Genomic DNA, 27602 nt, shown 5'->3' on the forward strand with positions numbered 1-27602 from the left:
TTTTCCAACTTTCTTAATAGAAAGTTGATTATTAGATCACTAAATATAGGATTCTCTTTTCTCAGTATCCCCTTTGGTTTGTATTCCAATGGCTCTTCATCCAGCAAGGTGAGGCCACAGACAATTCTTGCCCAGATGAGTTACTGTTCTTACCAGTTCCAGTGCCCAGGCGGATACCTCCCAGGAAGATATTGCTGGCAAGGGACTCTTTGTCCCAGACAGTGAGTTCTACACAGACATTGTGAATATCTCTGGGATTCAAGCCACTGAAAGTGAAGGTGTGATTCCAGCGGGGATTCACACTCTTTTTTATTACAGGAGTTTTGTGTTTGGTTGTTTTGTTGTTGTCTGGAAGTAGGTACCTGAAAGAGAAAAAAAGGAACAAAACAAGGACATTATGGGTTTGTTAAGTGGCAACAACTTTAAATGGGAAGAAAACCACTACATGCAAAAAAAAAAAAATTGCTTTCTAAAAAGCATGAAGTCTAACCGGGAAAGAGTAACACACTGCAGGAGGAGGAAAATATTGTGATATAACAACTTATTCAAGTATGTGCTGAATAGACCAAAAAAATGAAACCAGTCATTCACTAAGCCTCCAACCCCTTGTAGAGAAATACATTACACAGACATGTGGAGCCGAGGCTAATAGATCAATGCTAATTAAGATAACCAAAGAAGAGCTGGAAACTGAACCAAGCTTTAAGAATGAAATCAAGAGTCGTACATCACAGGTTTCTTGGTTTTTGTGAATTGCTGGCCAAGTGTTTCTCTCTGCAAGAGTTCCTTCTCTGGTTCAGATATCCCAGTGCATGTGGTGTGGTATGTACACATTTTGACCTCAACAACTTTTCCCCCAAGTACATAAGAAGCCATCCTTGTGTATCTAATAATAATAATATACAAAATACACAATACAGAATTATGCTCCCTGGCTCTGCAAAATAATTTCCGTTGGAAGACTAAATGGATAATCCAGTAGTGTGGTTTATCTTTCCTAGTCATTTATATTAAATCCTCCACCCCCACCACGTGAACTGCATGTGGTGGGGGACGATTCTGCTGTCAGGCACTGCAAATGGAAACACTGGCTGATATCCTAACTAATGAAGTTCACACATAAAGAGGGAATACAGGGACATAACTGGGGCCTGTGTACAACTCCCCCGGTCCCTCTACACTCACACTGTTGTGCAAACAGGCAAAACATCCCCGTTCTGCCCTACTCCAGAAGAAAGGAAACACATCGAGTCAGTATGTGTTAACCCCTGCTAACTGAGCAAAGAGGCACCTTTTAAAGTATATTTAGCAGGAGAGCAATTGGCCCTATCCAACCCCAGCACAGCATCCCTCCAGTGGCTGTTGCTGGAATCTGCCGGATGTTTCTTTGTAGGTCGGGAGCCCTTTGGGGACAGGGTGCCATCTTATTTATGTATTATTTGTTTTTCTGAGTAAACCACTTTGAGAACTTGGGTTGAAGAGTGGTATATAAATATCTGTGTTGTAGTAGTAGTAGTAGTAGTAGTAGTAGTAGCTTCATAAGGATGTCAGCCACTGCATCAATTGTGATCTTTGTATCCTGCCCTTCCACCAAGAAGTTTTTGGCGATGTAAAATTGCTCTTCCTCCCCATTTTTATCCTTCTAGTCCAACACTCTAATCACTACAGCACACTGGCGCTCCATTAGCCTCCACCGCAATGTTTCAGGGAACCAACAATGATGACGTGAATCCAAGCACAGGCCATTCAAGTATTGCATTCCCTAGATAATATTCAGAAGTAGGAGGGAGGGAGCTGAAGTATATGTTTATTATTTTTTCTCCACAAAATAGAAGTATTTAGTTGGTCAAATGAATTGTTACTGAGAAAGTACCCACCACTTACTGACATGCTAAGAAGACAGAATGAGAGAAATTACCCTTTCACAAATGTGTCAGAAGATCCTCCTGATTTTACAGCCGTTAAATTCTTAGCTTCCTTGACAACAACTTCCAATATGCCTCCTGATGGCAGTTGTGATTTTGCCTTCTTTCCTTTCTTAGAACTTTTCTTTCCTTGATAAAAAATAAAGCAAAAGGGGGTGGGTGGGAAGACTCTACCTACTTCAAGAACCAGATTACAAGCCTTCAGTCTTTTATTTTTATTTATTTACATTTATATCCTGCTCTTCCTTCCAAGGAGCCCAGAGAGGTGTACTACATACTTGAGTTTCTCCTCACAGCAACCCTGTGAAGTAGGTTAGGCTGAGAGAGAAGTGACTGGCCCACAGTCACCCAGAAAGTCTCATGGCTGAATCGCAATTTGAACCTGGGTCTCCCCAGTCCTAGTCCAGCACTCTGGACTACCACTACACCACGCTGGCTCTCCAGATAACATCAGATAACATGAAAACATCATGATGTTTTAAATAACATCATGTCTTCCCAGTTTAGAAAACTCCAATGACAACTGAAATTCCCCACATTCTTCAATCCCCCCTTCATACCCACCCCTCAGCCAAACTAGCAACATAGTCATCCAGCTCAGGAAACAAATCCATATATCATGAATCACACCTCTTGTCTCATACCTAAAGGAGTTCTTGGATGAATCCATCATTCAGCAGAAATCTTCCCCCTTATTCCAAATGAGACCTTTGCCCATTCTACCACCTACTTCAAGCTCATTAAGCCAACTGGTCACATTATAAAAAGTATGCATGTATCTAAACACAGCCAGATAAATACAATGTAGCTACCAAATAAAGGGGGTTGGGTTTAAGATGCAGTTCTCAGATAGCCAGATTTAGCTATAAGAGTGCTTAGCAGATGTTATAAACAAGGTAAATGGGTATACAGGTTTAATGGCATAAATGCACAATTTTTAAAAGAATCCAATAATAAAAGGATGAACAAAGACCAAAAATGAGGGACGGCACAAGATTTCTGCCCAGACCAAACCAAACAAAAGTGTGTACTTTATGCAGTGCAGCAGAAGGTGGTTGGGGCAGAATTATGGTATAATCCACAAGATGTCATGTGGACTGTATCCCTTTCTTGCAGGAACAACAGCAGCAGATTATACAAAACAGATCAAAACAAGTACAGCGGATGAATTTCAGTCACTTATAGAAAAATTAATACTAGTAGTATCTATAAAAATATATATTTCCTTTGGATACTATTAACATGCTTCTGTTATATTCTGTGTGCAAATAAAATGTCAAATATTCTCAGACAATAACAAAATTAGATTATCACACAATGCTGTAGAAACTACAGCTAATAGGTTAGATCAGTTTGGGGAAACTGATATATCATCTGTTTCCCAAGGGAACAGACATTCTATAACTATAACTCTCTCTCTCTCTCTCTCTCTCTCTCTCTCTCTCTCTCTCTCTCTCTCTCTCTATATATATATATATATATATATATATATGTCTACAGTTTGAATTTCCTTTAGAGATCAGTACCTAATTCATTACTAGGCAATTCCAATCTTCCATGGCTTAATACTGCAATACCTTATGCCTGCACAAGATGGTGCATTTTAGTTACCCAAAGAGCCCATGGGTTGATGCTGCCACCAATGCTCATTTTACCTTGAATCTCTCCTAGGGGAAGTGTTAGGTTCCTCTCAGGCGGGACATATCTTAAGACAACTTTCAACTCTCCTTTGTACTGAAGACCACTATCGGCTGTAACCTCCACCTGAAAGGATGAAGCAATACAGAAAAGTGTCTTGCTAAAATAAATGTATCATTCCCCTCCGGTAAACCATGTAGATTGTAGTGAGCAACTGAAGACCAATTTCTACAAAGTGATTTGTGCATCAGAGATTTGTAACACTTGTGCATATTTTCATGTATCATATTTATTACATAAGCTTTTAAAAATAATCTGACGACTGCCAGGGCACAGTTTTCCCACACTTCCCACAGCTGTTCCTTCAACATGGTAAGAAGAAGAAGGTAGCTTTGCTGCAATTTATCTGTATTAATTTAGAATGGTATTTATATGCTGCTTTTTAGTCACACTGTGACCCCTCATGTGCTCACAGGCAAAACAGACAAATATTGAAGCAGAGTGTTTTAACAAACAAGACAGGCATACATAATAATACAGCAAACCACTAAAAACCAGCAGACAGTCAGACACTTAAAGCTCCTGTAAAAAGGAATGTCTCTACAATCCTACCAAGTGCTGAGAGAAAATGACACTCAAATCTGCTTCTTGAGGATGAGAGTTCCAGGACCTAGGTGTCACTACTGAGAAGGCCATGTCCTGTGCATCCACTAGTTTAGTCTTTGTAGGAAAAGAACAGTGTGGCATAGGAACTCTCAGCACTTCAACTGTTGTGTAATTGACAGCAATACACAAGCTAAAATTTGGGTTCCTTCTAGAAAGTTGGGATTCAAACCTCGATGCCGTATGGCTGTCTCAGCAAGATTGTATACTGTCTCAAAGGTCTTGGCATAAGCCATAGTGCATATGTATTACTACTGTGATGGCATATGATACACACTCCTTTGACTGTGCAGGCTTCCTCAAAGTCACTAGGTAAAAACTCTAGCAATAATCTTTGTGCATCAATCATCAGATTCACTATAAGCTCATTTAGTAATGCTATGCTACCTATTTTTCAGGCAGCAAAGATTTGGCAGATCCAAACTATACAGGACAAACTCAAAACAGATATCTGGATGTCAGAGAAACTATGGCACGATCCACATCACCCTCTAAGTCTTCCAGCTGCCTCGACTCCAGTAAACATTTCAAGTTGAAAACTATAAAGGCTGCTACACTGAATCACAAAGGTTATTATGAAATTTGAGACACTTTCATTTACCTTCCTACTTCCTAAGAAAATGCATTTGAAAGTTTCAAATAAAGACTGAGAAGTATAAATCTTCAGGGAAACTCGATTGCTTCTCAAGAGACAGAGTTGTTTTGCCAGTGAAGGCAAATTCAATATCCTGGTTGCAAATTTGCATAAGAGGAATGGCTCTTCCCTGCATTTTCTACAGGTGCATGGAAGGTAGAAGGAAAGCATGTCAGAAATCAAGTTCAAAATGGAAGGAAGTCATACTTTTTGTCCCTAAATCTATGGGTATTCTACTCTGGTGAGTTTGCAATCCCCAAGTAAGCTGGAACAGAAACAAACTGATCTGGAAGAGCTTCTAAAGAAGCTGCCTTACAAAGCTTGAGAAATGCCTGGCCTTTATTTCATCTTTTTGTAAAGTAGCTTTCTGATGAAGAGGTAAGTTCAAATTGTGATTCAAAAAGCACTTTCGTTGGTGCAAGCTCTCCTACACAAAAACTAAGTATTTGATTCACTTGGCTTAGATACCAATCTTTATTTAAACCAATGCTTTTATGTTGTCTTTACAGTTTTTGATTTTAATAGTTGAATGATTTTTGTTTTGTTTTAATGTAAACCACCATGAGCCATTTTTGGAGGAGCGGTATAGAAATGAAATCAAATCAAATAAATAAATAAAAATGTGGCACTTTTCTGCCTGGCCTAATCCTACCAGACGTGGAGATGGCTGAAGTGGCAGTGTGCCAGCCATTAACATGCTGTGTGGCAGCCTGGACCCTGCCCTTCAAAAAAGGTGCAGGTTGGGCAAGGGAAGGAGGAGGGAGGGCACAGAGAGGAGGAGAGAGCAGGAGGCATCAGCAACTGGAAAAGCCTCACTCCCACTGCAGGAATGATTGCGGTAAGTGGCCCGCTTTCACACACAGCATCCTCACCTTGGGCTGAAGCATAAACCACTCCTCTGCCTGATTTTCAAAGTTCCAGGAGTCCAAAGGTAACTCCACTTCTCCAAGAAAGCTGTTATGTCCAAATCTGTCATAGTGCCAGACAGAAAGTTGTAGGGTCCGGGTCTCAAGCTGTGTATGGCTGATGACGTACTGTTGAGTCACAAAAGACCAAAGAAATAGATCCATAAGAAAGAGTTTAATCAGTCTCAGTCATAACTGTGAATACTGGAGCTCCTGAAACCGTATTTTCAGGAAGATGCCAGCACTTCCTGGCTGAGGCATAGACAAAACCGTCCCCCTCATTCTTCCTCTGCCAGGGCAGCCCAGATCAATCGGACAAGGTTGTTATTAAGGAGAGATCTATAAAATGCAATTGTCCTCTTGAAAACCCATTTTTCTTATTGCTGTCTGTTTTGTATTATCTCGTTATGCAACAATTACTATCAAAGATGGAGCTTTTTAAAACATCGCGTCCCTTCCCCCCTCATATAACAATTTATACAGGTAATGAAAAAACTGATCCCTCACCAGGATCAAAACAGAAATAAAACTAATGGCAGGTATTGGACTTCTCCCACAAATCAATATACTTTAAAAGAACAAAATATGGAGGACTTTCCCCCTTCATTTATACACTGGCTTTCTATTATGCTTTCTTCTGATCACAAGATGAGAAGTATTATTTTTTCGTCAACAAGCTGCTGCTGGCTGAGCAAAGAGGCACCTCTTCAACTAGTGGCTCTCTGATTATTCAGCAGTAGGAAGAGCATTCACAACTGTTTCTATCAACCCAGCACAGCATCCCTCCCAGTGGCTCTTGGTGGTGTACTACTTTTTAGATGGTGGGCCCCATGGGGAAAAGAAGCATCTTCCTCCTCTTGCTTTGCAAACTGCTTTGAGATATTTTGGTGTTGTTTAAAGGCATAACAGCAGCAGCAAGACTCCTGTATTATTAGTTGGCACACAAGAGCTTTGTTTGTTCTTTCTCTGTGTAAACCGCCCTGAGCCATTTCAACACCATAGGGGCCACAGAAATCACCATCAGCCAATTAGAAAAAGCAGCTTTACTGGGAACAGCCTATATTCTGCGACGATATCTATAACAACAACAACAGTGACAATAAAATTCTGGCATCCCAGGTCCTTGGGAAGGACTCAATGTCTGGATAAAACAAACCAGTCAATAACACCTGTCTGTGTAAACAAGAAATAATAATAATAATAAGAGCAGACATAATCCAATAGAAGATAAACACCTTCCATTAGGGATGTGCACAAAACTGGTTTGCCCGGTTTGGTTCAAATTTGAACCAGATTCAAACCAGACCAGGAAAATTGGTTTTGCCCCCTCAAATGGGGGCTCTGGCTCGGCTCAAATTCAAGCCAGTTTTGGCCCAGTTCGAATGTGATGTGGGGCATTAAAAAGCTGTAAAATAATGAATTACTTACCACTGCTGGCAGCTGTGGCAGCCTCAGGAGGTGCTCCTGTGGCTCCCCCTCCCCCCGCCAGCCTCCTGGGGCCATTTTGGCCCTCTTCATGGGCAGCAACCTTTTTTTATGCCATTATTTCCATGACCACATGCAAATGACCCGTGCACATGCATGGTTGCCCCAAAATTGGCCACCATATGTGCTGATGGCTGAAACAGCCCCCAAACGGGCTGAACTGGCCGCAGGAAATTCGTGGGGAGGCCGGCAGGGTAGGGGGAGCTGCCAGAGACCCCTCCCCACAGCCATCACAGCACTCCCCGAGGCCACCACAACTGCTGGCAGCGCTAAATATTCATTATTATACAGTATTTTAGCACCCCCACCACCCTCGAACTGGGCCAAAGCGGCCCGAGAGGTCGAGCATCTGAACTGGCCTGGTTCGAGTGCAAACCAGTTTGATATTGAACCGGTTTGCAAATCCTATGTGTTGCAAAAAGAATTCTCAAGTGCTCAACTCTCACCTGTTGAAATCTTACTCTTCAATTATGGCTCAATTGCAGCAAGCTCTTTCAAAGGAAATCGCAATATAGTGAAAAGATTATAAAAATCCTGACACTAGAAAACTTATTCAGCATGCAGATGCACACTTACTTGGAGCCAAATCGCACTGTATTCAATTAGAATTTACTCCTATATAAGTGTGCAATCTTAGAAAGTGATAAAGTTACGTTTTCTCCTGTATTGGGTTTTAACCCAAGTGTCTAGAAACAAAGGACCAGTTCTACATGGAACTCAGAAATAGTTATGAAATCGATGTTTTGCTTTTAGGCTATGGTCATATTTACAGGCTTTATTTTCTGCCAGGAATCAATCTAAATACCAACTTTGAATTTCTTGGTAAAAAAGTCCTGAAATTCTGTTCAGATTTGACAGCTCATCTCAAAAAGGCAAAAATTAGGCTGTCCAAAAGAGAAGGGAAAACCCACTTTTCTTAAGTTAGTGATTAGTCTACTAATCTTTCAACAAAACTCCTGTAAAAAGAACCTTTTTATTTGCTAAGGAGATAGCTAATCCATCAATCATCAAGGGAATATTAAGATATTCAGTGTGATATATAGGTCTACTCCAGTTCTCACCTTCAGTGTTTCATTGAACTCTGGATTAGTATTATTGCTTTTGATTTTTGTCTTCCTTTTACTTTGGCGAGACTTGTCCGGCAGGAGGTATGCTTTGACATAGCTGTAGATTTGTGGTAAATAATTAACAAAAAGCTCAGATGCTATAATGCCATATACATGCACACAGAGGAAAGTTATGACATTCCTTAATCATGAAAACAAACCAAAAGTCGCTTGTGATGCATAAGTGCATCGCTTCAGTCTCTCTCTGATGCTGCAATTTAAGCGTAATTCTCAAGCGGGGGGAGGGAGGGGTCAAGCATGTACAGGCAGACTACAGGTGGGGGACTCATAACTAATAAGTCCTCTTCCATACACCAAAAAACTAAGCTAAACCCCTTCTTCCTGACATGACCCATTTTTTATGTGGAGGATTTGTTTTTCCCCCTTTTTGTAGCCGCATGAGCTGTACTTGCAGTCTGGCATGGTTTAATGTTCATCCAGGTTTACCAGCTCAGGCTCCCAGTCTACATGCCATGAAAATTATGGGCATCCATCTTCCACCCTTCATTGGCTATTTGCTGAATAACAACTGAATAACGAATTCTATTTCTTATCAAACACAAAAGTTAGACTAGTAATAAAGTACAGTTAAAATGCCATTATCCATTTCTTTGAATCTACTCACACAGGTAGACTGAAGGTTAAACAGGTCACCTCAACATTACCATCACATAGCAAAATGTTTTTGTGAAAGCAACTCCACATGACATTTTCAAGGGCATAACAACCCATATTACATTGTCGAGTTGTTTCATAAGGCACATTTATTGTGTGAATGTTGGATCAACTCCTGGAAACACCTGTGCTTCAAATGTGGTTGAATTAAATCAGCCCCCAGTTATTCAAAATATTAAGTCTATAACTGAAACAAAGAGTTAAAAAATACTGATGAACTACAGTTAAATCCAAATGTTTAATGGTTTAACTCCATGATCTTTTCTCTCACACACAGTGTGGTTCAGAGAAAATAAGAACACACCACAACTCCTGTTTCTTTTCTCTACAAACAGCAACACAAGAGCGAGAAGATTCCACCTCTCCCATAAGCCTCATGATAGAGTCTTATCTCACTTACTCTGAGGTTTGGCCAAGGTATGTGAGACTCCTGCCTGCTCAACCTCTAAATTACAGTACAAGTAAGAGCCTGTGGGTGGTTGCTGGGCACCCTTTTTTGCCAGGGGCACTTCAAATCAGCAAGTGAATTTGTGGACACAAATGTCTCACAAAAACATGACTGAATGGGAAGATGAAAGAAAAGAATAAAAGAGAATCCTCTTTGCTTACGAGTCTGTTCTTTGTTTCTTTTCATCTGCTATGGCCAAGTTCTTGCATTTTTTAATTAGGATGTTGAGGGCTCCTGTTCTGTAGCTGTAGCTGATTTTGAGACAAATTTCACCACTGATCTTCACGTTGCCATAGTCCCCAGTTTCACTGTAAACACTCATCATACTATTGATGCTAGTCTGAAAGAGAGAAGAGAAAGAGAAGTAGGCAGAATCATTAAAATATATATATACAAGAATCATATTTTACATGTTACCAGACTTGTGATAACTAGTTCTTCTACCAGTGAAACCACTGGCTGACTGACATGTTTCCAATCTTACAGAGGGCTTCCAGAGCACGGGCAGCGCTCTGAACGAATGGCTCTTGCGCAAGAGTGAACACTGCAGGGTGACTGGGGGAGTTGCATGCAGATTCCCTGTGCATCCCCACAGTCTTTCAGGATGTCAACTGGTATCATCAGTTAACAAATATGTATTACCAGAATAATTTTAGAGAGAGAGAAATGGAAACAGCAGCACAGAACAAAAAGGAGGAAACCTTGAAAGCCTCAGAAAAGAAAAGAAAAACAACTCACAGTATCACCATCTGCTTCTGGAACATTTAAGTAAGTCCATTTTCTCTCAGAACTTGAAGGAGAATTCTTTAAGAGAAAGGAAAGGAGGAATGGAAAGAATAGTATTATGTAGCTGCCACCGGAATCCAGAAATGCAAGGAAAGCGTTCAGAAAACAGAAAAAAAGATACTAGAAATATGGCAAAGAAGCATTACATATAGAAATGACTACTGAGACATAAGCAAGCAAGCATTTTTCTCCTGTAAAAATAAATCTGATATAAATTCACAAGGTCTTTCTTTCCCTCTCCACACAGCACAAAAGGAACACTTGCGTGGAGATGGTTTTTAATCATGAGGGAGATATTTGTAGCATCTAGTCACCAACAAGCCACAATAAAGTCATTCAATTAACTTTTAAAATGCTTAAAAGTATGAGTTAAGACCTTTTTGTTCACTCAGGCCTTTTAGACCATCTTTAATGCCTTACATTTATCTAGCTGTTAGTTTTTCTGCTGCTTGTGTTATATGTGTGACCACTCAAGTGGTATACATTGTGCAAATTGAGCAAAGTTTTCATTATTTCTCTTATCCTGTACAATTTATCCTGGTTTTGCTAGTCAAAGACACTGAAAATCTTACAGTCTTTCCAGATGAAAGTGTTTTTGTGGGAGCCAAGTAAACTACTACAAGAACTACTTGCTGGAATCATTCTTGGTAAGGATGTGCATTCCTGTGCATCCACCCAAGCAGTTCTTCCCTCTTTCTTTTCTGTCCACATGGGAGCAAACATTACAGGTTGTGTTTCCTTCCCTTTTCAAGTTGCAGTCCCTCCCCACAGTGGCATAGCAAAAACACCGGCGGTCTCTGTCCAGCCCGCCACTGCCAGCCACAGCCCCTGCTCTGCACGACTCCATTTTTGAGAAGCTTCAGCCAGCACTGGGTTCCCAGACTGGCCAAGAATGTGTCTCCTTGCCTTTAAAAACAGGGAAAGGCACTGGCGGCCGCTGCTGCAAATGCGGCACTGGCTGTAATTTACTGCAAACGGGATGTGCAGCCCCATTTGCACATACGACCACGTCTCCTGCACGTCTGATGTCAGATGCAGGGGTGTGGCAGGGGTGTGGCAGGGACACCAGGCGCGGCACAGGGGCACGGCAGCCTGGGTTCTTTGAAATCCTCGGCACAATGATGGTTCTGCCCCTTCCTCCCTAAGTTACCGTCCCTTAAGGTGCTTTCTGAACACAGGCATAGGAAACCAGGGCATTGTTAAAAAAGAAAATTGTTGCACAATAGCACTCTTCCAGTCAGGAGCGTATCTAGGGTGGGGCAGGCAGGGCACATGCCCCGGGCGCCACTTAAAGGGGAGGTGCCATTTTGTTTTCAGCGGCCATTTTAAAAAAACACCAATTATTTTAAAAAATTGCCACTGCACATGCTTAAATGGTCCATTTGAGGAACTAGAGACCAGCAGGGTAAGAGGGAACCTTTGCAGACCACCCCTCCCATGGCCTTTAGGAAGCCCCCAAAGGGGGGTAATTTTTTTTTTTTTAATTAATATAGGTCACTGTACACATATTCAGTTTGGCACTATGTACAGAGAATCAGGGCTTGTGAATACTGAGCTGAAGCTTATGAGCTAGGATTGTTTTCATTTGCTCTTACTTTGCTTCTTGTGATAAGTGAGTTAAATGTGATGTCTTAATAATATGGCTATTAATGGTGAGTTTGTCTTTGAATCAGTGTGAAATCCTTAGTATTAAGGCCCACTGGGAGTTTCTTGCTCTCTTTCTCTCATTTTAACTGTCTTTCTGAAATACTAGAATATTTTTATTTATTTTTATTTTTACATTTATATCCCGCTCTTCCTCCAAGGAGCCCAGAGCGGTGTACTACATACTTGAGTTTCTCCTCACAACAACCCTGTGAAGTAGGTTAGGCTGAGAGAGAAGTGACTGGCCCAGAGTCACCCAGCTAGTATTGTGGCTGAATGGGGATTTGAACTCAGGTCTTCCAGGTCTTAGTCCAGCACTCTAGCCGCTGCACCATGCTGGCTCTCTCTAGTGACACAGTTTACTCTGCATATCCTTTAATTATTTTCAGAGTATCTGGGAAAAATCAAATTCTCCATTTATTTTTAAAACTTATGTAATAGTGAGGCTACAATGCATAGTAGAGAATTAGACAGGCACTTCTGTTTAGTTTTCCAAGTACACCTCCACATAGTATTTGGGTATTTCATGAGCCCCAACATACTGAAATTTGTAGTTTTCCAGCATTGTTTGGTCTGGCTACGTCCACTGCTAAATAGTTTTTGAAATATTAAAAGATTAACGAGCTTGACTTGTATTTTTGAGCTGATATTATGGTAAAGTTATCTGAAAGATGGGTGTCAGATATTTGGACAGGGGGCGGCAGGGAGGTATCCTGCTGCCCCATTACTAAAAGAATTGCCGCAGCAGAGCACCAGAGAAGGGGCGCTCAAAGAAATAGAGAAATTACTCAAAGAAATACGGGCACCGGAGGGCGGAAAGCGGTGGGAGGGGTAAGTAAACCCTCCCGCGCCTTAAAGGAACCCCCCAACCCCAGTGCCGGACCACAGCTCCACAGTTCCGTGCACACCCCTATTTCCTGCTATATAAAGAAAAGTTCAGCACTGCTGTTATACTAGACTAGTACAATGTAACAACACTAAAGATGGTTTTTTTAAAGTTGTTTTACTGAAAGCCTAGAAAACCAGAGAAACAGTGTTTCAATAGAGCAGTTAACACTAGAACACTAAAATGGGGAGGGGGGGGGGAGAGAATTGCCCGGTCAGTTTCATCTGGGCTGTGAAACCTCTCCCCTGCCCCCAACAAGCCTGTTCATTTCACTTCAGCTGGTCAATTTTACCTCAGCTACCAATTCTTCCAAGCCAGCAAACAAGTGCAGTAAATATTTGATGTATCTGCTTCTCTGGACAATGCCTTCATTAAACATGTCCTGAAATAGTTTCCTGTCATGGAACATTTCCTGTTAAAAATTATTTGCCTGCAAGAAAAACCACCATGCAGCAGATAACTGGAAGAAGAGTGTGCACCACTATAGTGAGGTGTGCCCAGGTACAGGTGAGGTTTGTGCAAGGGGTTATCCATCGGAGCCAATCCCCTCCTGCATCACTACCCACAAAATTAACCACACCTCCACAGATCACACTGCAATCTGCCCAAACGCTGTTTCTCATCTCGCAATATTCTGCCCTTCCCACTGAATAAAATAAAGTTGTGTGGAAAGGTACAGCTTCTCTCATTGGTTGGATGGCTATTGGTGGACACACACACACACACACACACACACACACACACACACACACACACCTGGGAAGTGCTCTACATCTGGCCAGCCAGCAACATTGCCCAACAATAGGAATTAGCAGTCAAGGTGGAATAAAATCACCATCTGGAAACCTACCTAGTCAGCCACCTTTCTGGTTTCTGCCATTTCAGCAGGGCATTTCCCAGACATTTTCAACCTTACCTTCACAGCCCCAAATTACAAACTTGCTCTTTCTTTAAAAAAATGAAAGCTGAGATTCTCAGGAAGCTGTGTTTATTAACACATTCTGGGCTTCTGTTTTTACTCTTTATTATATGTTATATCTAGGCAACAAGTCAACAATGATGCTTTTCAAACACTCTTTTTTGTTTGTTTTAAATACTGACGCCAAACTACAACCCAGAATATTTTTCTTCAGGGCGGATGCACTATCTACACAGCTACACCTCTTGTTGCAAGGAGGGTTTTCCCCCCTGCTGTCATCTGTGTAAGAACTATTGTAATTCAACAAGGGTATATGTCTGATATCTAGAGTCCAGAAAAAGGCATTTATCTTCATAATGTGGTTCTCTGGCAACAGCTAGTGACTACATCCATCAACAGGAGTACAATTTTAATAGCCACCTTATCTCTCTCGAGCTGGGCCAGCTGCTCTGGTTTTGAACATTGACAGAATGTCCAGATTCATTTGGTGTTTGTAGACCTGCAGTCATTCGTGCTTTTGATGAGTAATTTCCAGATTCATATGGCTGAAGTGCCTCTCAGTAGTTGCTGTGGTCCCCCCTCCAAGTTCTAACCCTATCACTGCTCAGGACCATTTGGATTTGACACATCAGAGAGAGAGCGCAAGCGTGCGTACACTCAGTACATTCTGCAATCAGGTCCTGGGTCAATGACAAGGAAGTAGTATTAAATAATTTAAGAGGGTGGATTCAGTTTAGCCGTAGAGAATGACTATTTAGCATAACACACAGGAATAGCACAGGAATAAAATGGTGGAAGTGACATTTTAAACCTCTTAGTAAAGGGAAGTATAGACAAAGGTTGAAAATCAGCAGAGAAACAGAGCAGAAAACAATAAAATAAGAATTTATTCAATAGAAAGGAATGAAATGTATGTATGTATGTGTCAACAGCTGGGTAACTTCTGGAAGAAAATATATGTTTAAATTGTACAAGGAATACACATATAAATTAGTAAGAGAGAGCGCTTACTGTTGATAATCCACTTGCCAAATTGCTCCGCCTCTTTGAATAACCAGAGGCCACAATGTCATCAATATCTTCCTCTGTCTCATCCAGGGAATCCTAAGGGACAAGGGGAGGAGGAATAGGTAAAATACATGTTCACCTGGCTTAAATTAGGGGATCAGATGACCTATTTCAGCATAACATATATTGCTAAGACAGGGAAAGTGCTCATCTCCTTACAATCTGGAAGCTAACAAGGACCATCACAGGGACCGCATTTGCCTCAACCTCTCCATTGCTCAGTCCTACACAACACATCAGTTACTGCAATTGTCTACATTGTTTACACAAAAAAGTTACTGAATTCCTAACCCATGGGTGGAGTGTTTACATTCAGCCTTACAGATTGCTCCTTTAAAAGATCTAGCAACATATACTTATTAAATCTAATTACATGTCACAACACACCCTGGGCCAATAGTATTCTCACCACTAGTTTAATGCTCCCTGATTCCAACTCAATCTAAATTCTCATTGGACTTTTCCAGATGGCAATAAGAACTAGATGCGAAGCTTTCACACAAGATCCAAGTGTGAATTTACTCACCCTCTACACAATGACACTGGCTCCCATCTTCCTTTATACTGCATGCAAGCCACAGTGTGTTCAGACACATAGCAGGGCCATTGTGCAATTTTTACAGCTCCATCTGCTGGCCATCCCTTGCTTTCCAAAAATAACTGCCATTTGTCAGAAAATTAGTAATCAGTTCTTCTCAGGAAGCAAGAGCTGGAGTACATTCATGCTTGGATCTTGTGTAAAGAGCCAGCGTGGTGTAGTGGTTAGAGTGCTGGACTAGGACCAGGGAGACTTGAGTTCAAATCCCCATTCAGCCATGATACTTGCTGGGTGACTGTGGGCCAGTCACTTCTCTCTCAGCCTAACCTACTTCACAAAGTTGTTGTGAGGAGTATGTAGTACACCTGTGTAGTACACCGTTCTGGGCTCCTTGGAGGAAGAGTGAGATATAATGCAAATAAATAAAAGTAAAAAATAAAAAAATAAAGGTTTCTCACATAGTGCTTCTTATTGCCATCTTAAAGGATCCTCTAGTCTATGTCATCTCAAACCACTTTCAATTAATATTTCTGTCTTTCCTATGCCTAGGTTCCCACATTCAACTACTTAAAATAGCCCTCTCAGTATCTGTCAAAAAAATATTTGCCTTATGACTGCTACATCTACACCTTTGTCAGGCACTCCTGTTGCTACATGTTTATTTTCAGTATGGACTGTGGCAAAAATAATTTGTTGGCATAAGTTGTTTATTAATTATTATTATTATTTTACACAGTCAAACAAGTGTTATTGACTGGTTTGTTTTATCCAGACATCGAGTCCTTCCCAAGGACCTGGGATGCCAGAATTTTATTGTCAATTGTTATAGATATCGTCGCAGAATATAGGCTGTTCCCAGTAAAGCTGCTTTTTGTAATTGGCTGATGGTGATTTCTGTGGCCCCTATGGTGTTGAGGTGCTCTTCAAGGTCTTTTGGAACTGCACCCAGGGCGCCAATTACCACTGGGATTATTTTGGTCTTTTTCTGCCACAGCCTTTCCATTTCAATTTGTAGATCTTTGTATTTGGTGATTTTTTCTATTTCTTTTTCTTCTATTCTGCTATCCCCTGGTATTGCTATGTCGATTATTTTGACTTGTTTTTCTTTCTTCTGAACTACAGTTATATCTGGTGTATTGTGTGGCAGATGCTTGTCTGTTTGTAGTCGGAAGTCCCATAATATTTTTACATCTTCATTTTCTTCAACTTTTTCAATTTTATGGTCCCACCAATTTTTGGCTACAGGTAGCTTGTATTTTTTGCAGATGTTCCAGTGTATCATCCCTGCTACCTTGTCATGCCTTTGTTTGTAGTCAGTCTGTGCGATCTTTTTACAACAGCTGATTAGGTGGTCCACGGTTTCATGGGTTTCTTTACAAAGGCGGCACTTGCTGTTTGTGGTTGATTTTTCGACTTTTGCTCTTATTGCATTTGTTCTTAGTGCCTGTTCTTGTGCAGCCAGTATTAAACCCTCTGTTTCTTTCTTCAAGTTGCCATTCTTAAGCCATTGCCAGGTCTTGGTGATGTCTGATTTTCCACTTATATTGTGCAAATATTGACCATGCAGTGGCTTATTTTTCCATTTTTCTGCTCAGTTCTTGACTTATTATTATTATTATTTATTCTATTGCTATACCGCCCTTCCAAATATGGCTCAGGGCAGTTTACACAGAGAAATAATACATAAATAAGATGGATTCCTGTCCCCAAAGGGCTCACAATCTAAAAAGAAACGTAAGATAGACACCAGCAACAGTCACTGAAGGTACTGTGCTGGGGGTTAATAGGGCCAGTTACTCTCCCCCTGCTAAATAAAGAGAATCACCAAGTGAAAAGGTGCCTCTTTGCCAAGTTGGCAGGGGTTTAAGCAAAACGCTTTTGCACTTTTAAAGAAAAATGTTGAAAAAGACTTTCCTCCCCATTTTATACACTTTGGTGTGTGATTCTTACTCACCAGCTCTTGGTCCAATGCTACAGGCACAGATTTACTCCTTAAGCTCAAAGTATCTTCATTGCCTTCTGAAAAGGATCCACTGAGATCTATCTCTGATATGCTGCGATCTAGAAAACAAAAAGGAAAAGGAGCAAATTATTTGAAATCTACACAACAAATGGCATTACAGTGCTTCTCTTTTTTGACTGAACTCCAGCTCCCGGCAGTTATGAACTCCCTCTCCAAAATCTTCTCTCCTCTTGAAAAAAAGAGGGTGGGGGGATACTAGAACCAGCACATGTGAGCAAGGCAAAGAATCTCACTAGTGCATTCCAGTTTCCTGCTGTCTTCTTCCGCTTGGGGAAGCCAGGCATCTTCATAATCATCATAGCAGCAGCACGCTGTAAGCAACTTATTCTTCAGGGGCCTTGCAACTGGTGCTAGCATTAAATAAATTCAACCAAAGCAGTATTACGAGTTTTGCATCTACCTGTAACTATTATAGGCATGAACCAATCAGATGAACTAAAAATTAGGAACAGAACTATTAAAATGGATCCTGAGCAAACCATCCTTCATTTTGAAGAAAGGGTTGCAATGTAAACGCTAATAAGCAGCAAGGCATCTTTGTTTTATTCATAGACACCTGTTTTGAGATGTAGTAGCTTCCAATAAAGTGAGGAAAATACCTCATCTCACCCCTACAAAACTGGAGAGAAAGACAGTTGAAAAGATGGCAAAAGAAAGCAGTAGACTTGCTATGAGCCACTAGTTAAGAGCCATTAGTTAAAGAAATTTACCAGATGAGAGAGAGGTCCTAGAAACTGCTATGGAGGGTGTTCCAGATGGTTTCCTATGATGCCGTTTTGCTAAATCTGCAGGTATACTTTCACTTGCAGGGACAGCAGTGCCGTTTTCTAATCCAGGATCCTGTTAAAGAGAATGTTGTTTTAAAAGACCCATATAGAGTATTATGCAAAGTTCATAAGCAAAAGCTAAATTCTTTAACCTAGGGGTTCTCACACTTTGGCTCCCCAATGCTGTCGAATTACAACTCCCAAACATCACTGCAACTGGGGATGAGAGGAGATGCAGCCCAACAATATCAGGGAAACAACGTTTCAGAATCCCTGCTTTAACCCCCAACTTCTACTACAATAGATCTGTTTGCTGGCAATGCCATGTTCAAATTTATGCTAATAATGCAAATTGCTCCTACGTTCCGTCTGTTTGTTTTCTCTGTTAAAAAAAAACACATTAGTATGCCATTGCCTATCTATATTAATAATTCTGATGAAATAATCAGATTTGTCTTGAGTGAGCCAATATTCTCCTGTAAATATAAATAATTGCTGCACCCCAGAAACAGAAGAACATCCTGCAGTTATTTTTTTTTTTTAGGGGGGGGAAGTAAAAATGAGCATACTAGAAAGTAAAAAATCATCGTATTAAAACAAAAACAAGACATTACGTCAGTAAATTGCCATATTTACCAGACAGCTATTCATGATCTAGGCAGAGCTAAATATCAGCATCTGCGGGGAGTCTGTAGGCTTTGGGCAGCCAGGAGGAAAAAATCCCTTCTGCGGAGCATTTTTGCAATGCACCCAATTGTTTCTTAAGCCTTTATTATGTCTGCCTACATGTGAAGACATCAATTCACAAGAGTCTATGTTCCAATCAGCTTAAATTTTATCACTGGCAATTACATTGTGTCTCAGTTAGGTATTAATTACTATATCTGATGTAGTGGATAGACAGACTTAGATCAGGGTTCAAAGCCTTATTTATCCATAAAGCTCACTGGGTAATATTGGGCAAATTACTATCTCTCATCTTAAATTATCTTCTCTTTGAGGGATAGTTTTGAGAATAAAATGGCATACGGATATCCCCATGTGATAGTCCTTATTAAAGATTAGATTATCTATTCATCCCATTGTGGATTTCAAAACAGCATCTGGCCATTTAAACCTTAATATTCTAGGGATGTGAATTGAATCATCCCCGATTCACTGCAAATAAATTCCTGTTGCGGGTGCCATTTTGTCACCGTGTTTTTCAATTGCTGATTGGTTTCCTAGCATTGGCTTCCAATTGGCTTGAAATCTCCTTGCTTCTTGATTGGCTTTTGCCATTCAAATCAAGTGTTGACATGGGCAACAACTGGCTGGGAGGGAGGGAGCGTGGAGAGCGGAGGCCAAAAGGAGGGATTTTCTAAATGTATACAAGGGGCTGCTTGGATGCAGAGAGAATCAATGCTTTTTGTGCCTCAGGAGAGGATATTATTATTATTATTAATTTGATTTCTATACCGCCCTTCCAAAAATGGCTCAGGGCAGTTTACACAGAGAAATAATAAATAAATAAGATGGCTCCCTGTCCCCAAAGGGCTCACATTCTAAAAAGAAACACAAGATAGACACCAGCAACAGTCACTGGAGGTACTGTGCTGGGGGTGGATAGGGCCAGTTACTCTCCCCCTGCTAAATAAAGAGAATCACTATGTTAAAAGGTTCCTCTTTGCCCAGTTAGCAGGGGATCAGAGAGAGACTGCAGTAGCACTGCGAACAGAGTGGTGGTGGTGGTCTAGGTCTGCCTTCCTGTGTGGAGAGGGGAGAGAGAGAGGGTTATCTGACTATTTTTTTTTAATCCTTTCAGTTTACAGTACCAACTGCTTTATTTCTTTTTTCCTATCTGTTCCCCCCCCCCCAATTTGTACCAGCAGCACCAGTGGCTTTAACTAGGTACTGCTTGGAATTTTATTTTATTATTCTTGCTTGTAGTGAACCCCAACCCCAGTGGCTTTAATAACTGGGGTGCTATGTGTGCTCCCCCCACCCCAATTTTTTAAATAGTACCAACAGCCCAGTGGCTGGGTGCTGCCTGAAATTTTATTTGTTTTTTCTCAATAACTGGGGTGCTGTGGTAGTTTTGTTTTGTTTTTGCAGCCCTGTTGTCACCTTTGATGCTGCTGCCTGTGTGCTGCCTGTGCCTGGTGGATTAATATTTGGTATTTGTAGGCTAGTGGTGTGTGGTGCCCAGCCTGCCAGGCTCCCTCTGTTTACTTTTTTAGGGTTTGTTTGTTTGTTTTTATTGGGTGGGTACCTGACTGGTGCCCACCTGGTGTCTGCTCAGTCTAAGAGTGCCTCTGAGAGCAACACCTGGGAGACTCCAGCTGAAGACACCAGATAGGTGAGACCCACCCCCCACTTTGGGCAGGTTATTAGAACACAGAGTTCTTTAAATAGGGCCTAGTTTGGTGAAAGACTGTAGGACAGGAGGAGTGGATTAGAGAGAGGCTACAGTAATCCCCTGCCCTTCTTTAACTTCCCTTCACTTAGACCTTCCCCATTGTTGCTCTGTTCCCTCCAAAAACACACCCCCCCATAAAGACTGCTTCATTTTGGGGAGTGTTAATTTTTCTAGCTTCTGTGTGTGCTGTGTGTGGCACAGACCATAAACAGACCCCCCGACCCCACACCCCATTAAAAGCACTTCTTTTCCCTGCCCCAGGGCATCAGAGTTAGGGCTTTTGAAGAAAGAAAGAAAGAAACAAGATGTCTGGGAAGGTGGTAGGCAGAAGGAGGGGTGATGTTGCTTGTTGTGTTGCGTGATGGCAAAAGGGGCCTACTCCTGAGCCATTCCCGCCGCTGATGTGATACACAAGCTCTTCTGTCCAGAGGAGCCTGGCCCTGCAGCACAGCTACCTGTGGCAGCTGAGGTAGATATAGCGGGGAGGCCCTCCTCTGACAGGGAAGAAGCTCTTCCCATGGCAGAGGAGGAGGTGGAGGAGTTGTGGTTGGCTGCTAGCTTGGCCAGATCACTCACTCCATCCTCCCCAATTCCTGTTGGCAGTGCAACCCCCACCCACTGTCTAAGACTGAGGAGAAGCAGGAGGAAGTCATTCCCATTGTTACTGGACCTTCTCAGCCCTGGACGGAGGTGGTGATGGCCCACAGAATGATCCAGAAGCCCCAGTACCACCAGCAACAAAATGGTCCCCTACAGAGAGCAGCAGGGTGTGGGACCACTTTGAGTGCTGCCATGGTGACCCACACCATGCTGCTGCATTCACTGCAGGACACAGGTCAAGATTGCGTCTTGAGATGACAATGATGCTGCAGCACGTGCAACAGCATCACCCAGGGGTGCCTGCTCCTGCTGGCAGCAATAGGCCTCGTGTGTCCTCGGATAATGGCATGGCACCTGCTCCTGTTCCCAAGCAGGGGAAGTTGCCTGCATGGTGGGTGCAGTCAGTAGGCAAGCTGTCTGGTCACCAAGAGCATCATCTCATCACATGGGCCATTGGGGAGATGATTGCTTTGGACGACCAGCCATTCCAGGTGGTGAACGACAGCTTCTGCTGGTTGCTCCGACTGCTTGCCCCCGGCTACAATATCCCCTCACACTTACCACTTTCAGAAGGTGGATGGTACCCTCCCTGTACCGGGCATGCAGGGAGACAAGGCTGCCATCCCAGAGGAAGGCACACTGCTTTCCTGTCCCTCACAGTGCACTGGTGGGGGCAGGAGAGAGAGGGGACAGATGCTAGTGGTGGTGTGGCCAGCCTCTCTCATGCAGCGAAGCATATGTGGGCTATGCTGCATGTGGAGGTGCTGGACACTAAGCACACTGCAGCTGAGCTGTTGACAGCCATGGATTACCAGGTGGGGGAATGGCTGGCTGGGCAGCCAAACCTTTGCTGAGGCCTCATGGTCACCAACCATGATGCCAATGTAACTAGGACAGCAGAGCAGGGTCAGTTAGTGTCCATCCATTGTGTGGTACACACTCCAAACCAGGTAGTGTTGGATGCGCTTGGCCCTTCTGAGGCTGTGGCCAGGTGAGACATCCCTACTGCAGGCGCTGAGTGCCATCCCACTGCTGCTACGGCTGCTCTTGTTGAGAGGTGCCTCAAGATAGCAGCTTTGTTCCACCAGAGTGAAAAGGGCAGGCGAATGCTCAAGGAGAGGCAGCTTGAGCTCCACTTACCTGAACACCTGATCCCTCAGGATGTTACAATCCAGTGGAACTCCACCTTTCTCTTGCTTCAAAGCCTGCAGGCGCAAAAGGCGGCCATTCATGCCCTGGCAAGGAGGCACGGCTTGGAAGTGTGCAACCTATCCAACCAGGACTGGATGCTCATTTCCGAGGTTGTCTTGGCACTCAAGCAGTTCTTTGTTGCCATGAACAGCTTGTGAGCTGAGACAGCAATGCTGAGCCAGGCTTTGCCCACCACTCTTCTCCTTGAGAGGATGTTGGGCGAGCTCCAAACCTCACTGACCACTGGGGAAGCAATTGCCTTGACAAGTCAGCTGAGAACTGGAGTGGTGGATCAGCTCAGGACACCTTTGTGTAAATTAGCAGAGCATGTTTTGTCCAGCCTATGTGACTCAAGGATGAAGGGGAAAGCGGTCACTCTGACCAGGTGGAGGGACCTCCTGGTTGCAGAGGTTAGGCAAGCTGAGGATAGGAGGCTGGGGCACAACCAGGAGGAGGAGAGCTGGTCTTGTGGTAGCAAGCATGACTTGTCCCCATAGCTAAGCAGGTCTGCCCTGGTTGCATCTGAATGGGAGACTTGATGTGTGAGCACTGCAAGATATTCCCCTCAGGGGATGAAGCCACTCTGGGAAGAGCAGAAGGTTCCAAGTTCCTTCCCTGGCTTCTCCAAGATAGGGCTGAGATTCCTGCCTGCATCCTTGGAGAAGCCACTGCCAGTCTGTGAAGACAATACTGAGCTAGATAGACCAATGGTCTGACTCAGTATATGGCAGTTTCCTATGTTCCTAGGCTGCTGCTGTGCCTACTGCTAGTGTGCAGTCCACCCCTAGCAGCAGTATCACCAGTGATTCCCAGTCCAGCAGCATGGTATCCCTGGCAGTGCCAAGTGAGTCAGTGGTTCTGCCTCTGTGTTCCACAGTGAACATCCACCCAGTGAACCTCCCGGTGAACTTCCACCCAGTGGTTCATGGAGGAGTTCCTGGGCACCTTGCCAGGGGTACAGTAGGAACCCACTGAGCCCTGCAGTAGTGCTGAGCAGTGTGTGCTACAGTACCTGCAGGAGCTGGTGGAAGGCTGGGAGGCAGAGCCAATCCAGTTTTGGGCAATGCACTCCAAAGTCTGGCCAGATTTGGTGAGAGTTGCCAGACAGTTCCTCTCATGCCCACCAAACAGTGTCCAGAGCGAGAGGATGTTCTCCATGGGGTGACACCCCATCGCTCAAGCTTGGATGCCAAGATGGTGGAGCAGCTAGTCTTCCTGAAGGCCAGTCTCCCCCTGCTGGGCTATCCCAAGTTGGCCATGGAGAGTGAGTGACATATGGTCACGCCCACCAACTGCAACACCGCTGGCAGCTCACCCCACCCTGGCCAACACCAACCCAGATGTGTCACAGTCTGCCTGTTAGTGCTGCTGATGCATGCAGACATGCACACACTGCCATGAACATAACAGCAGCCCTGTTGGATCAGGTAGCCCCATCCAGTTTCACACAGTAGCCCATGATAGTGATGTGCACGGTCCGGAGAAGTCCGGACCGGCACCGAAGGGGGGCCTTGTTTTTAGGGCGGGGAGGGCTTGCTTAGCCCTCCCGCCTCCTTGCCCCCGCCAGCGCCCGTATTTCCTAGTATAGGGGCGCTGGAAACCAGCCGCCCCCCCCGCCGCCGCCGCGGCGAAAGAACTCCCCAAGCCAGCCCTCCCTCCCTCCCAGCTAGCTGCCCGCCCGCCCGCCCTCCCGCCGGCTCGCTCACCGTTCACCGTATAGAAAACGAGAGGAGCTCCGGCACAGAGCTCCTCTTGTTTAGAAGGCCTCCCGCAGAATGGTGTTTTGCGCGCGCCGCAAGGCACGCCGTTCGCCGGAGGCCCGGTCTACCCGCCGGGAAAGGGCTGGGTAGACCGGGCCTCCGATCGCTGGGTAGACCGGGCCTCCGATCGCCGGAGGCCCGGTCTACCCAGCGATCGGAGGCCCGGTCTACCCGCCGGGAAAGGGCTGGGTAGACCGGGCCTCCGATCGCTGGGTAGACCGGGCCTCCGATCGCCGGAGGCCCGGTCTACCCAGCGATCGGAGGCCCGGTCTACCCGGCCCTTTCCCGGCGGGTAGACCGGGCCTCCGATCACCGGAGGCCCGGTCTACCCAGCGATCGGAGGCCCGGTCTACCCGCCGGGAAAGGGCCGGGTAGACCGGGCCTCCGATCGCTGGGTAGACCGGGCCTCCGATCGCCGGAGGCCCGGTCTACCCAGCGATCGGAGGCCCGGTCTACCCGGCCCTTTCCCGGCGGGTAGACCGGGCCTCCGATCGCCGGAGGCCCGGTCTACCCAGCGATCGGAGGCCCGGTCTACCCGCCGGGAAAGGGCCGGGTAGACCGGGCCTCCAATCACTGGGTAGACCGGGCCTCCGGCGATCGGAGGCCCGGTCTACCCAGCGATCAGAGGCCCGGTCTACCCGGCCCTTTCCCGGCGGGTAGACCGGGCCTCCGGCGAACGGCGTGCTTTGCGGTGCACGCATGCGCGCTGCGCGCAAAACACCATTCTGCGGGAGGCCTTCTAAACGAGAGGACCTCTGTGCCGGAGCTCCTCTCGTTTTCTATACGGTGAACGGTGAGCGAGCCGGCGGGAGGGCGGGCGGGCAGCCAGCTAGCTGGGAGGGAGGGAGGGCTGGCTTGGGGAGTTCTTTCTCCGCGGCGGCGGCGGCGGGGGGGCCGGCTGGTTTCCAGCGCCCCTATACTAGGAAATACGGGCGCTGGCGGGGGCAAGGAGGCGGGAGGGCTAAGCAAGCCCTCCCGCCCTTAAGGGCATACCCCCCACCCGGACCCGAACCAGGCAGGGCCGGACCGGTCCGGCAGTTCGGCCATTCTTTGGAATGGCCACCGGACCGGTTCGGGCACACCACTAGCCCATGAGATGCCTCTGAGAAGCCCACAGGCAAGAGGTGAGGGAATGCCCTCTCTCCTGCTGTTGCTCCCCTGCAACATGGCCGATTATGAAATATGGACTGTGCCCTGGCCCATGTGTCAGGCTGTCAAGCCAGGGCCCAGCACTAATCTGAGGCCATGGTGTATTATCCAGGCACAGGCAGGCAGGAATGTATGCTTATACTGGAGAAGAAAAGAAGACTTCTTCTCATGGTAAGAGATGAGCTCCATGTCTGGCCTTGAGAGTAACGTGTGCTTCACTCACTGCTCTGGTTTGCTCTGCAATCTGCATTGCAAGATGTACTCACTCATTCAAAATGTAGCTGAAGACATTCTTGTTGAGCTTAGGGCTATGCTTGCTGGCTGCTAAAAGTGATGTTGTAGCAGCTGTTGTAAGGAGTATTAATTGTGTGTGAGAGAGCAACTTGTGCTGTTACTGCAACACAGGCACTGCAGCTGGCAGTAGATTCTGGGTGATTCCAAAATCTATTAATTCTCTTTTGGCCATCTTTGGACTTGTGTGTGTCAAAATGCGGTGTTCTGTGTTGGGAGGGACTGTTGTGCTTGTTTTGCAGTGTTGTTTTTCAAAACAGGGTTGCAAAATCTGTGCACTCTTGCTTATTTTGCCCATAGGGAACAATGGGAAACTCAAATCACCCTGTTGTTTCCGTGGGTAGGTCCTAGGAACACCAAAATGGGTTGGGTGGCAAGGCAAGACCCAACCTACCTACCAACCAACCCAAAAAACAATCGGGCAATCAGGCGATTTTAAATATGTTTTTGAATTATTATCTGGGTTAATAGGTCAATGACCTTCTGAGCCAGATAATAATTCTAATTTTTTAAATTAAAATCACCTGATTGCCCGATTATTTTGTAGTTTGGGTGGTAGGTAGGTTGGGTCATGCCCTAACACCAGACCCACTATGGTTACCCTAGAACCTACCCAGGGGGAACAATGGGGCAGGGCTGTCCTTAAGAGAGACCTAGCAGGGAACAGGGCCTGGGGCATATCAGCCAATACGGGCTCCCCTTACTGTTAATTTTCATGGGGGATAAAAAAGCGGGGCCCGAGGCAGTTACCCTGTCCTAAGAACACCACTGCAATGGGGTGATTTGAGTTCCCCACTGTTCCTTGTGGGCGATTTATGAATTTCCGATTCGAACCTGCCAGGTGGCCAATTTAACGAATCGATTCAATTGTTTCTATTCAATTCAAGGTTGATTCGAATGACAAAAAACTATTCATGTACAACTCTATATTATTCCCTTTGGCACAAGTGGGTTACAATGAAGGCCTAATTCTTACTGACGCAGTAAACCTGAGTCTAGGCTATGTCACTTCAGACTGAAGCAGCTGCTCACATGAGTAAATACTCCTCTGTAGAAAACATTTCCTGCACTTAAAAAACTAGCATGAGGAGGAGGAGACTAGGCTAAACATCTTCTCCCTGACAACCTAATTTTAATATATGCTAGGCAATTTTTGTAATGAGAATCATTTGGTCTTGTTGAGCACACACCTGCTGTCTAAAGCAGCCCAGCCCAGGCACAGGTTGACCACCTCAGTGAAAGTTAGGCCATATTAAAAACTCTAGTGGCTTGTTGCTATGTTTGCTTAATACTTCTCTGGTGGCAGTGAAGTCTAAAGGGAATCCTTTGATCATCGGATGACTTACCCTGCTGTAGTCCATGGTCATGCTCCTTGTGCTCAGTGCTGGTGACCTGGGATGGACTGGAGTAGAGGCATTGCTTCGGTTTACAACACCCACTGCCCCTTTCAGACTACCAGGCAGATCGTCCGGATCATTATCCCCCCTAAAGAAACATTGCCAAAAATCCATCTCTTATTCCAGTTAATATTGCTACAGACTTGAACTCTCATACTTAAAAGACCCAGTCATGCCCTTGACTGGAAGTGTTGGAAGTGAAGGACTCTGCGCTGTCTCATGTCTCAATGACAGAGGGGGACAGATTAGTGAGTCAGAGGGCTAGAGGGGTCAAGACATTGGTCATCCCTTCTCTACTGCCCTTCTCTACATCCCTTTGATATGTAGATTACGACTTTCAGGGACTTCCTTCCTGCCTTGCCACTTCCTCTTCCCTTTCTTCTCCCTTGCAACACACAAGCCCCTCTCTCCCTGCACCATGTGTGCAGAGATGCAGAAACCATCCTTCTGCATCCAGCTAGCTAGCTAGATTAGAGATCTTATCTCTCCACTTTCCTATCTAGAATGGAGTTCACCAGTAAAGACCCCTTATATTGACTTGAAACCATGAACTGGCTCCAAGTTTATTTTACTCTCAGCATACACACATGTCTAGGCAGACTCCGCTGTGTTGTGCCTCAGTGCACTCTGCTGTAATAGAAGGATATCTCTTACCAGAGAGAATTCCCAACACCTTGAAACTGAAGGGAAATAACTCAGTGAAGTT

The 27602-nt window shown here is 44.5% G+C and overlaps 1 protein-coding gene across 6 annotated transcripts in view; it reads right to left on the minus strand.

The window, feature by feature from the left end:
- The window catches only part of SYTL5 (synaptotagmin like 5), a 97652-nt gene that overhangs the window by 7977 nt on the left and 62073 nt on the right, over window positions 1-27602 (minus strand). For 5 of the 6 annotated variants that reach the window (XM_053308059.1, XM_053308063.1, XM_053308061.1 and 2 more), the window contains 11 exons: window positions 26846-26984; window positions 18054-18183; window positions 17275-17381; window positions 14726-14818; window positions 10218-10283; window positions 9641-9819; window positions 8312-8414; window positions 5733-5894; window positions 3581-3689; window positions 1919-2054; window positions 154-362 (listed from right to left, as the gene is read on the minus strand). In XM_053308059.1, coding sequence (XP_053164034.1) covers window positions 154-362; window positions 1919-2054; window positions 3581-3689; window positions 5733-5894; window positions 8312-8414; window positions 9641-9819; window positions 10218-10283; window positions 14726-14818; window positions 17275-17381; window positions 18054-18183; window positions 26846-26984 — 1433 coding nt within the window. The remainder of the gene's footprint in view (window positions 1-153; window positions 363-1918; window positions 2055-3580; window positions 3690-5732; window positions 5895-8311; window positions 8415-9640; window positions 9820-10217; window positions 10284-14725; window positions 14819-17274; window positions 17382-18053; window positions 18184-26845; window positions 26985-27602) is intronic. The other variant, XM_053308062.1, reaches the window with a different exon arrangement.

Source organism: Hemicordylus capensis, chromosome 3 (genome assembly GCF_027244095.1).
Source record: "Hemicordylus capensis ecotype Gifberg chromosome 3, rHemCap1.1.pri, whole genome shotgun sequence".
NCBI lineage: Eukaryota > Metazoa > Chordata > Lepidosauria > Squamata > Cordylidae > Hemicordylus > Hemicordylus capensis.